Source organism: Podarcis pityusensis, assembly GCF_964106645.2.
Source record: "Podarcis pityusensis genome assembly, chromosome: 8".
In the NCBI taxonomy this organism is placed as follows: Eukaryota; Metazoa; Chordata; class Lepidosauria; order Squamata; family Lacertidae; genus Podarcis; species Podarcis pityusensis.
In genome coordinates this window covers 38,176,965-38,189,395 of record NC_138033.1, presented here as the reverse complement: position 1 = coordinate 38,189,395, position 12,431 = coordinate 38,176,965, and the positions used below count along the sequence as shown (strand labels likewise).

The 12,431-nt window shown below is 45.6% G+C and overlaps 1 protein-coding gene across 1 annotated transcript in view; it reads left to right on the top strand.

The window, feature by feature from the left end:
- The window catches only part of PLEKHG4 (pleckstrin homology and RhoGEF domain containing G4), a 36,550-nt gene that overhangs the window by 8,836 nt on the left and 15,283 nt on the right, over positions 1-12,431 (top strand). The window contains exons 4-9 of the mRNA XM_081016772.1: positions 1,826-1,919; positions 2,210-2,296; positions 4,465-4,581; positions 4,779-4,877; positions 5,556-5,704; positions 11,461-11,599. Of these exons, the coding sequence (XP_080872898.1) occupies positions 1,826-1,919; positions 2,210-2,296; positions 4,465-4,581; positions 4,779-4,877; positions 5,556-5,704; positions 11,461-11,599 (685 nt within the window). The remainder of the gene's footprint in view (positions 1-1,825; positions 1,920-2,209; positions 2,297-4,464; positions 4,582-4,778; positions 4,878-5,555; positions 5,705-11,460; positions 11,600-12,431) is intronic.

Below are 12,431 nucleotides of genomic sequence, written 5' to 3'. Positions count from 1 at the left end.
CCACACTGCAATGCTAGTGAGCTGATGCGCCTCCTCCTGTACTTACGGACTCAGGTTTGTGGGGATGTCTGAGGAAGGGCAGAAGGAGAGAGTGACCAGAGCAGGAAGAAATGTTGCTGCACAATATATGTATCACACCAGTAGGCCTTCTAGTGTTTTCCCGTTCTGCAGGCTGCATTTCTTCTCCATGTGTGCTGTTTGCAGAGATACTGTGCTTTTGAAAATCAGGAGGCATCAGGGCCATCAAGCCCTGAGCACAGCAACTTAGTTAACCTTCAAGATGGAAGTACTGTTCTTGTTGTTGTTTTGCTAAAATTGCACTGTGACCCACTTTACTGGGTAGTTGAGAGGATAAAAAATGATAAAGTGCTTTGTCAAATTTTAAATGGCATTACGAAAAGTAGTAAGCTGCAAGGGACTGTTCAAATGAGAACATAGTATGTAAAGCCTATACAGTACATAGTATAGGAGCATGGATGACACTGTGCCTGGACAGCTCACCCAGGCAAGCCTGTCCCAGCAGAAACTCACACACTGGATTTGCCAAAGACTTGCATGTAGAGTCTAATGTGCACAGGCCAGAAAATCCTGGTTGTGTCCCAGATTCTTTTTTCTTTGATTTTTAAGACTCACTTGTTTTTATATTACTTCAGACCTTGCCTAAGCACTACCCTCAGGCCAGGGGTTGACAGGCTAGAGATCTTCTTTATTACATTAATTGCCTCATTTCCTCCCAAGGAGGTTGCACTCATGATTCTCCATTTCCCCATACGGAAGTTTTTAACATTTTATGATGCTTTTATACGTTCTGGAAGTCGCCCAGAGTGGCTGGGGAAACCCAACCAGATGGGTAGGGTATATTATTATTGTTGTTGTTGTTATCATCATTATCATTATCATTATCATTATCATTATTATTATCATCACCACCACCCTGTGAGGTAGGTTAGGCTGACAAGACAGTAAGGTTAAAGGTTTCACTGCTTCAAGGTTCAACAGTGGAAATTTAATCCTGATCTCCCAGGTCTTAGCCCAGTTAATATCTCTCCACCTTATTCCATATTTTGGGGGAAATGTGTAGAAGTGAAGAAGTTGGGGAAGGAGAACACTTTTCCCCCATAGGTCTGAAAATTTATCGGGTCCCTTATTAGCACCTTTAAAGCTAACCAATTCAGGCTGCAATCCTGTACATACTTATCAAGGAGCAATTCTCATGGAGTAGACAGTACATATTAGTATGATCCTTGGCTTGCTGTTGTCCACTAGACACAGGAAACTATGTTGGTCTGTTCCAGAGATTTATGCTGGGTGGGGTTTTGTTAATAATAATAATAATAATAATAATAATAATAATAATATTGATGTGCTAAGTTAAATTTTAAATTCTAAGTTTCCTTAGAATTACAATAATTTACTATTACAATCCATGTTTAATGACATTTAATTAAATGTACTTTTATTTATTTCTTTAAATGTGCAGTTATTTAAAACGAAGATTAAAAATGCCCTTATGCATGATTTTAAAGTGCCCTTTTGCGGTAGTTCTCTCCCCCCACCCCATGAACATTCCTTAAATAAAATCCTGAGGACCAATGTGGATAGTCAGCTGCAATTCCACTGATATCGTGGAAGAGAAGGGCAATAATTGGGTAGTGCCAGGTTCCACCTGTCTAGAAGCACCCTTGGTGGTATAAGAGATAGGGCCAGTGGGTTGAGGGCTGTTGAGGGCTGCCGTTGCTGAGAGGCTATTGTCTGGAGTTGGGCGCTCTGAAATAGCTTGTATGGATTCTCAGCAATGAAGTCTTCTTTTCTTTTTGACTTCCAGGCCCGAGTGCCAGGCTTTGGGCCTAACCATCCTGGTAGATGCCCGTCGATGCTCTCCAGTCCCAGCTCTCTTTAAAACTTTAGCTGTTCTGCAGGTGAGGCCTTTGCTACCAACTCCTTTGTCTTTTCCTCTTCCTTCCAACCCCAAAGAGTGACCAGAGGAACCCAGTTAGAACAAGCAGGTGGCAGTGCCCATCATGCCATCAAATTTATCTCTTTCACTTTAAAAAAAGGAATGCCTTGTAGGAAGGCAGAGCAAAGTCTGTGCAAAGCAAACAGTCAAGAAAAGATCCTCGCCCGGCTGCTCATAAGACCAGACGAGACTTTGGACCAGAGCCAAATCCAACAGCAGGGGCTCCTCCAATCTCTGTTTCTGCTCTTTCAGGATGCTGTCCCTCGCTGCATCCATGGGGCCCTGTTGCTTGTTGAGAAAGATATCAGTTTTCGATTGGAAAAACCAGCTTCTATACAGGTATGAGTGGTATTGACACACCTTTTTCATCTCTGAGCACTTCACTCTTTTACTCTCAAGCTTGTTTGCCTCTGCAATTCTTTGTTGCAAAATTCTGGGTAGTATTATCTAGCACAGAGTTTGAATGTAGAAGAATTTCAACTTCCTTTTATTTTCCGTTATTTAGCTTCCAAGCTCAGTTGCAGGGAGACTTTAGAAAACGTGCTGGATGGGCCTGTCTGTGTGTCACTCCAGGTTGCATGGACTGGCACACTGTGACTTTATATTTTTAACAAACCTGCTTAAATGACTACCTTTTATTTGGAGAGGTGTTTAACACTACACCACTCAAATAAAAGGAACTGCTGGGGGATACAGTCCACTTTTCTGTAAAAATGTTTTTTTCCTGTAGATATTTATCTGCTGCCTCCCAGTGAGAAGAAAAAGAGCCATTTTGAATTTCCCAAAATGCAAAAAGCACATCAGAACAGGGCTTTATAGGAAAAACAAAAAGGCTGATTTGATTCTCTCTCTTCCCTTCCCACAAATTAATTTCACATTAGCTCCAAAATACTGCTGAGACAAAACAGCTTATTTCAAAGCTGGTAAAGAAGCTCAAAAATTGTCCTTTTGGTCTAGCTGCAGCATTGATATTTGTTCCTCTGTGGCCTCTTGCAATCCTCCAAATATAAAAGGTTCTCTCCAGCTACATTCAACTCAGAACAGACCCATTGAAATTAATGGATTTAAGTTAGTTGTGTCTGTTAATTTTAGTTACCTCTCCAAAAGTTCAGAATAAAGCATGCAATCATAGTTTTTGTTTGTATGGATTATTTTGGGTGAAGGGGTGAAGACTGTCAACTTGCTCCAGATCTGAACATATTTGTTTCAAATTACAAAAGTGTTTTGTGCCCAGTCACTTTTCATGACTTTTCCCTCTTTTAGGATGACAACCTGACTCTTTTGTGCATGATTCAGATTTCACATGACTTGAGCATGTGGAAAGGAACCAGCTTCTCAGGTTGAGAGAGCAAACCTGACAAGCAGACAGCATCAACATGCCAATATGTCGGCTCAAAGGAAAGACAACAATTAAACTAGGGAAGGAGGCTGGGGAAGGCAGGGAGATGTTCTCAGTGCTAGAGGAGAAATGGCTTAAGCCTTAAGCCAAGGAGGCTCTGGAAAGAAGGGAGAGCAGCAGAAGACACCAAACAAGTACAGTCATACCTCGGAAGTCGAATTGAATCTGTTCCAGAAGTCTGTTCGACTTCCAAAACGTTTGGAAACTAGGGCACGGCTTCTAATTGGCTGCAGAAAGCTCCTGCAGCCAATCAGAAGCCATGGAACCCGCGTTGGATGTTCGGGTTCCAAAGAACGTTTGCAAACCAGAACACTCACTTCTGGGTTTGTGGTGTTCAGGAGCTAAAATGTTTGACTCGCAAGGCGTTCGACTTCCAAGGTACGACTGTATTATCAATTGAACCAGATAAGGAGTGCTTTTAGGGGAAACCTGAGGGCATTGCTTCCCTTTTGTAACTCATGCCTGACCCTGGGTAGCTCCTCTGGTGCTGCTCTGCTGAGCTGCCACCAACTGGTCATCTTGAGTTTCTGTTGTTGGGGGTTGAGCTGTGGCAGCCACCCTTCACCCACCTTGATTTGTTAGTCTGTGTTCACTCCATGCACTTCTCTTTCATTCAAGGAAAATCTCAGGCTCTCAGCATCCCTTGGCTCTTGGGACAAGTTTTTAACCCATGGTGACCAAGAATCACTCTGATCCTCCATATCCCCTACTGCTGGCCAAAGATAGAGGCAAAACATAGCCATCATGGCTGGTAGCCCTTGACAGCTTTCCCCTCTTCTGTGAGCTTGTCGTACCTCCTTTATAAAGCTAGCCAAGTTGTTGATCTTGACTGACTTTTGTGGGAGAAAATACCGCAGCTCAACTAGGTGATGCTGTGTGAAAAAGTCCTTTCTTTTCTCTGTCCTGAACCTTCCAATATTCCTCTCTTGTTGCCCTAATCTCTCTCCTCTCTGAACCTCTCCTGCAAGTGCCTTATCCAAGATGCAGCACAGCTAGGAGGTATCGGTGTGAAGGCCAGCAGGAGAGTCTGGGCCCAGTTCGCTGGCCCACTGGCCTGTCTCAGGGCTCTTTGCCTCAGCTTTGCACTTGCATGTTTGTTTCTCTTCAGTGGGAACTTCTCACCTCCATGAAATCCCTCCACAAGCACATCGAGGGGGGGCAACTGCCCCTGGAATTTGACGGGTCCCTTCCGTATTGCCATCAGGACTGGCTGCGCTTTCGAATGGTGAGTGATTGATGCTCAGATCTGGGCCCAGTAATGCTGCTGCTTGGTGGTATAAGCAGCTTTGGCCATAGTCCAGACCAGTCTCTGGGGCCTCCCAGCTTTCCCCTCCCTAACCCAGGAGAAAACTGCTTGCTCTGGGAGCCTCAAGGAAGGAGGTAGGCTGTCAGTCAACTCTGTACTGCTTGCTGGCCTTTCAGCGCCTGGAGCACTTGCTGCATGGATGCAAAGATGCCGGCACCTTCCTCAGGGAAGCCATCCAAGCTGTGGAGTCCAGCAGCTGGCCAGAGAAAGCGGAGGTGAGTCTTCTGCTTCCCGTCTATAGAACAACCATCACTTGTTTCAAGAGTTTGAAGAGTAAGCAAGGGGAGGGGAGAACTGAGTAAATGACACAAACACTAACATTTACAATCACCCCAATGTATCATTATTATGTTTGGCCGCCATGGCCAGAAATGAAGGTCCGCTCCAGGAAGTAAAGAACAGTTGCCCAGAATGTATTGCGGGAAGGGAGTGGTGTGTCAGTCTTGGGCATCCCGGTGCTTCTTTCTTGCCGCAGAGAGACAGCTTGCTGGGGAGGAGACCCTGGAGTGCCTGGAGACCTGGCTAGGCCAGCAGACTTTGCAGCACAACTACAGCAGAGAGCAGGATGTAAGGAGGCAGTGCCCTCTGCCATTCTGTGTCATCTTTTCAGTGTGAAACTTGGGTGCCTCTTGCTGTTCTGTTGGCCTCAGAGCAGCACCTACCTGTGTCAGGAAAGACGGAAAAGGACCAGTTGATCTCAGAGCAAAACGACTGGGTCTAAATCATCATAATACCTCAGCAAAGAGGGAGGATTCTCATCTTCTGTTCCCAGGTCACTTTTAGGAGCTTGTGAGGGTGGGCAATTTTCTCAGGCTGCTTTTCATACTGGTTAAGAAAAACATTTGATTGTAAATGCCCTGAGCAGGGTCTGTGTGCTTTTCTTGGTTTCTCAGGAGGCTGATGCCTTGTTGAAGAGCTACAGGCAATTAATGAAGACTGTTCTTGATGATAGACGGCTGGTCAGGTTGCAGCTGGAAGGAGGGGCACTTCTTGCTCGCCTGAGGAAAGAAGAGTCCTGTGTTACTCTGACGGAGGACTACAGGTGAGTCTATAGGGAAACAGAGAGTGGGGAGGGAGGGTGGCCAGGAGAAAAGCAGGAAGGATGGGTGTGCTGTGAAAGGCCCCCAAGCACACAAGAACTGCCACTCTGTCCCCCTAATGCATGAAGCCATAGGGGCTCTGGCAATTCAGATTCTGCCCCCAAATTAAAAATAAATGACGCCCATAAATAACAATGACTCATATTAAATTATTTTACTATCTAATGCTTATCCAACCTTCCCTCTGAGGAGTTCAGAGTATGGTACGTGGTGTTTTATCCTCCCAACAACCCTGTGAGAAGAACGTAGCTTAGCCTGAGAATGACTTGCCCATAGCTCTTCAATGAGCTCCAAGGGCAAGGAGGGATGCAAGCTCTAGTCCTTTATCCACCATGTCACACTGTTTTGTGAGTGACATGTTTGAATGATTCAGTGATGGAATGCTTTTTGTTTATTTGCATAGAGGTGCTCCGTTTGCACACTCTTCGTACCACTTCCCAGGCAGGCCCTAGCTCCTCCCTCTGCAGCTTCTTTGGGTGGGAGGAGAAGAGCCTCTGGCTCTGCCTGCTGGAGGTTCTCCCCTTGCCCTGGGACTCCAGGCTATGAGGAAGGGAGAGCTGCCTGTCTGCAGCACAGCAGCAGGTCTGCTGATCTGGACTCTGGAGATTTGGGCAGGGATTTGTTGTGCACACGCACAAGTGTGAGAGGCAAAAATGTGCTGTGTTGTTCAAGTGACGGCCTGCAGAATCTAATTGCATTGAATTGCACAAGCAGAAAAATGTCCTCTTGGGGCTGGTCCACATGTCTGCTTGTCCCATGCCTAGAAAGCATGGGTTTGAGTGGTTTTCTGCTTGTTCCGTGCTTTCTAGGCACAGGTCTGAGCAGTTTTGTGTTTGCCCCATTGCTGCCCCCCGCCCCCGAAAACCACTCTTCATTTTTTTTTTTTATAGTATTTATTGAGGTTTTAAGTTTACAAAAAGGCAAAAGAAAACAGAAAAAACACCAAATTAAACAATAGCAAAACAACACATCACAATAAAAAACAGAAAAATAAGAACACTTAAAAACAACAACAAAAAAAGAAGACAAGTCGAGCCTTCCCATAACTTATCTTTCATTTGCTTGTTTCCCTGACCTCCTCACACCTCCCTTTTTCGTATTCTAAGTCAATTATCCATTTCAGCAAATCCTTTCCCTCTCTTCAAAATTCTTATCCTGGAAATTTATCTTGATCTTAATATAAGTTTACTTTCCCTCTTTTCACCAATTAACAGTCTATTTTTCTTAAATCTTTGATACATTTTTGCTAAAGTCACATAGATTCATTCCAACATCATTCTAACATTCATTAATTTTACAATGTTTCTGTAAATAGTCTTTAAATTTCTTCCAATCTTCCTCCACCGACTCTTCTCCCTGGTCTCGGATTCTGCCAGTCATTTCCGCCAGTTCCATGTAGTCTATCACCTTCATCTGCCATTCTTCCAGAGTGGGTAGATCTTGTGTCTTCCAATACTTTGCAATAAGTATTCTTGCTGCTGTTGTGGCATACATAAAGAAAGTTCTGTCCTTCTTTGGCACCAATTGGCCGACCATGCCCAGGAGAAAGGTCTCTGGTTTCTTCAGAAAGGTACATTTAAATACCTTTTTCATTTCATTATAGATCATCTCCCAGAAAGCCTTAATCCTTGGGCATGTCCATCAAAGGTGAAAGAATGTACCTTCCGTCTCTTTACATTTCCAGCATTTATTATCGGGCAAGTGATAAATTTTCGCAAGCTTGACTGGTGTCATGTACCACCTGTATATCATTTTCATTATATTCTCTCTTAAGGCATTGCATGCCGTGAACTTCATACCTGTGGTCCATAACTGTTCCCAGTCAGCCATCATAATGTTATGTCCAACATCTTGTGCCCATCTAATCATAACAGATTTCACCGTTTCATCCTGAGTATTCCATTTCAACAGCAAATTATACATTCTTGACAAATTCTTAGTTTTGGGGTCTAACAGTTCTGTTTCCAATTTTGATTTTTCCACCTGGAAGCCAATTTTCTTATCCAAATTATATGCCTCCATTATCTGATAATAATGAAGCCAATCTCGCACTCTATTTTTTAATTTTTCAAAACTCTGCAGTTTTAATCTGTCTCCCTCTTGTTCCAAAATTTCCCAATATTTCGGCCATTTAGCCTCCATATTGAGCTTTTTCTGAGCCTTCGCTTCCATTGGTGACAGCCACCTTGGGGTTTTATTCTCAAGCAAATCCTTATATCTTATCCAAACATTAAACAGTGCTTTTCTGACAATATGGTTTTTAAACGCTTTATGTGCTTTGACCTTATCATACCATAAATACACATGCCACCCAAAGACATTATTAAAGCCTTCTAAGTCCAACACATCAGTGTCCTCAAGAAGCATCCATTCTCTCAGCCAGCAAAAAGCGGCTGATTCATAATAAAGTTTTAAGTCTGGCCGAAAACCACTCTTCAGTGCTAAATCAGAATAAATAGCAACCCGTAGAAAATCCAATTGCCATTTGTTCCAATTCAGCACTAAACCGTGGGTTTTCCTGAGGGAAAGCGGGGGTGGGGGGAGGAAGTGTGGATAAGCCCTTAGTCTCACATTAGTACTTTGAATACTTCTGAACTTGGGATGTGGCTGCACAGACCAGTCCTTCTATTGATGTGCTTTCAGAAAGGGCCTCTCGCCACTAGCAGGGCTGGATCATGCCTGCTCAGGGGGACAGGGAGGAAAAACATCGGCTTTCAGCAGTATACAGGACTAGCAAAAAAAAAAAGTTCTTGATGGATTGCCTGCTGCTTCTTGTGTCTGTAACAGTGTAATGCAAAATAGGTCACCCCTACCCATCCGGCTCCTGTGGGAGGATCACATGTACAGACTTGGGGGTCCCTTGTCACCCTGCCTTTATTGATTTACTCAGGTTCATGACAAAGACCTTGGCTCCTGGCTGCCTTTACCTTGCTGTTGAACCAGTTTGTTGTGTTTACCTTACCTTTCTGCCTGTTGAAAAGCTCCACTCCAGTTGCACTCAGGTCTTGTTTGCAAGATTCCCACAGGCATCTGGTTGGCCACTGTGAGAACAGGATGCTGGACTAGATGTGCCACTGGCCTGATCCAGCAGGCTTTTCTTAAGTATGCAAATACCAAATCAGCTCTTTGTACCAGTGCGCTTTTCCAGCAGTGCTCTGGGGAGTCTGCAGTAAGCAAGCTCCAATGACCCAAGCAATGAGCCAGGGCTTTCCTTTGGGGGTACTTTCCACTGCACTTGAACGGAAGTTCAGGGCCTTCCATATGGAAGGTGGTTGGCTTTCCTCCAGCAATCAGAATCCAAAAGCAGGGATGGGGAATCTTCTTCAGACAGAGGGCCACATTCCCTTCTGGGTCGCCTTCCAGAGGCCACATTACAGTGGTGAGTGGGACTAGAGGCAAAAGTGGACAAAGCAATGGGGGTGAATTTGTTTTACCTTTATACCGCCATCTAGTTTCTGTTCATGCATACATCATGCAGACAAAGAAAGAAGTACCGGTATTAAATGAGTTCATTCTACTCAGGCAAAAGCAGCACTGGAGGGTGTGGCTCAGGAAGGGGCGTGGCCTGGAGAGAGTCCTGTGGGTGAGTGGGGGGCGCTGGAGGGCCACATTTGGCCCTCGGACCAGAGACTCCACATTCCTTTGCTGAAGGAGATGCCTGGAAGTGAACCAGAAGCCAAAGGCTGTAACCTTTCCTCGTAAGGGAGTTGCTCCACCCTCTTGATCATTTTGAACCTTTTCACACCCTATAATATCCTTTTTGGGGTGAGGTGAATAGAAATGTACACAGTCTTCCTGGTGTTGTTGCACCATAAGATTGCATAATGGGGCATTATTATGCTGGCAGTTTTAGTTCCAATCTCTTTCCTAATAATGATCCCTAGCATAGAATTAGCCCTTTTTCACGCTGTTGGCCGCACACTGGGTTGACATCTTAATCGAGCTATCCACTGCAACCTTATTTATTGAATTTACTTATTGAATTTATATCCTGCCCTTCCTCCTTAAAACAGCCTTTGTTTTTAGAATCATTTAATTGTAGAGTTGAAAGGAACCCTGGGGGTCATCTAGTCCAACCCCCTGCAATGCAGGAATCTCCTGGTTAGTCACCTTCAGCTCAGAACCCAAGAGAACTGATGAAGCCCCACTTAGCTGACAAGTAACAAGCTGTGCAGCCTCAACCCTACTGCCCTCAAGAGAGTTCCAGGCCATTCTGCCAACACTTGGATCACCCCCACTTTGTATGGCTGGACTCCCAACTGGGCTGTCCTAAGGCTGCCAGTTCCCTCTGATGCTTTTGCAAGAGTGATGGCCTAGCTCTACCTGTTGTTTAGCTCTGACCTGGTTCAGCCTGGGAAGGTCTCCTTCCAGTCTGTGGCTTGCCTTGTAAGGGCCTGTGGCCATGCTCAGGCACTGTGGGTGGGCTCAGAAGACTCTGAAGACTAGCTTCCATGGGGCAGAGAGCTCTCCCTGCCAGGGCCAGTGGTGATAAGACAAAGGGCTTGCCCCCTGTTGGCCCGTACTTGAGAAGCTGGCTTTGAAGACGTTCCTCTTTCTGCTAAGAGTGCTTGCATTTTCCTTTTGAAATTGAGTGAGTTCAGTTTCCTTATTTCTCAAGCACTCCCACCAGCCCTTCAATGAGAGAAAGAGCCTTCAGCCTGGTAAGGAAATCTCCAAAAAGGAGTCCTGCCAAAAGCAACTTTCAGACACAGGAGTCTAAAATTACCCTGGAATCACACAAGACATTTGTTGGCACTTGCTGTTGGAACCTTCCCCTCACCCCCCTACAAAGTAACATTGGCCAAGGAAAACAGATTCCGGTGGGGAGGGGGAGGCTCTAAACCCACTTCAAGCGTCTCCTTTTTGTTGTAGGCCTGCTTGTATCTGGTGATTTGATCTGGAAAGTATGTGTGGGGTAACCTCCTTTACTGAGCTCAGCACAGGCGGCAAGGCATACTGGCGCTCTGCCATCCTAAACTTTTTGCCCCACTGCTCCGCTTACCAGATCCTTCTTCAAGGCTTTGAGCACAGCCTAGGCAAGGCCCCTTTCAGCTGGCTGTGACTGCTGCCTCCTGCACAGCACAGAGCAGAACAGGCAGCCGTTGGCTGTGTTTGCCCCAGATTGGGGTGAAAAGGGAAGATGAATTCATTGATTGGATGAGCTTCTGGACCAGGAAAGGTCTCTGTGCAAGCTTGCCAGTCATCTTGTCAGCAGGAGTAATGGGTGGTGGGGGTGGTAGCAGTTGTGACCGTGCGATCAAAAAAGTGTCCACACTACCTTCTCCACCTACAGTAGTTCTCAGATGTTTTCAGGGTAGACTGAGATGCTGCTGGGTATGAAATGAACTTCGAGGCAGCCTGGGAAACCATGCAGCCATTCACAAGGAGAGCTTCCTTTTCCCACTCCCACAAATCCAAGCAGAAGAGAGGACACCAGCAGCTGCTTGCTGCATCCTGATCAGAAGGGAAGTGAAGCTCTTGGACGGCAGTGGGACATTGGCATCTGTTCTCTGCCCTGCCACATGGCTGTGCAATGAGCTGGTGCCCTCCTCTGTCACCTCATCACCCTCCAATGTCCTGGAATCTTGGGCCTTTGTTTGAGTCACAGCATCTCAGGGATTTAAGCAGTACCCACAGTAGCAGGTTGTAAGAAACTGGAACTCCAGCTGATGATGCCTGGGCCATGCTTCCCTTTCAGAGATGCGCTGGAGGCAGCTGTTGCGCTTTACAATGGAGTGGACGAGGGCATTCATCAGCTGGTGATGATGTCAAACAAGCGCATCCAGGCCCTAGAGCTGGTGATAGACTTTGGAGCCTTTGAAGAAAGCTTCCAGGAGGTTTGTTGACATTTTTCCGGCAGCTCAGATGGATTTACAACCCAATCCTTTTAACCTCTGTGCTGGCCAACTATGCACAGTCAGGCTCAGGGGTTGGTGTTGACAGTGAAGCAGAACATCCACTAAACAGCACCTAGGGTGGCTGAAATTAAATCTTGACGGGGCTGAAATAGTGGTGACTGGCAGGCCTTGGGCCAGTGGGAGTTTCTTTCACCTCCTTTGGCCACTCAGTCCTGTAGCCTGGGGTTGAGGTTGATTGGGTGTGATCCATCACTGGAGCAGGTTAACACCACTTGTTAAGAAGGCTCTGGCATTTTAGAGGTTGGTAGATATATGTGCATCCTGCATTCAGTTTGGACTCATGTTTTTTGTTATTGGAAGAGCAGTGGGACAGGGCCTTTCCCTGGGACTTGGCAGGTAAGGCTCCCAAAAACATCCACAATATAAGGACCGTGCTAGGAGCATGAGCAGCAGCATCTAGGAACTCTAGGAGCAATGTGAAGTGCCACAATTGCACCGTCCCAGTCTCTGGAGTCAAGAGACCTCATACTCAAAGTGTTGAGCAAAGAGCTTCAGAGCCTGCCCTCTGTCGTGACAAGCATATGGATTGATTTATTCTAAGTATTTTTATGTAGCCAAGTTCTCAAGGCAGCTTACAACACAAAACAGGATAAAAATAAACAACATGAAAAGAGATCAAAAACTGAAAGTAGCACAGAATCACATGGCAGAGATTAAAAATAACAATAATCTAGGAGGCTAAATGATTGAGAGAAGAGGAGATTCCCTTAAGTGGGAGGTGGAGGTGGCACCACTCTTTCCCTGGTAGACC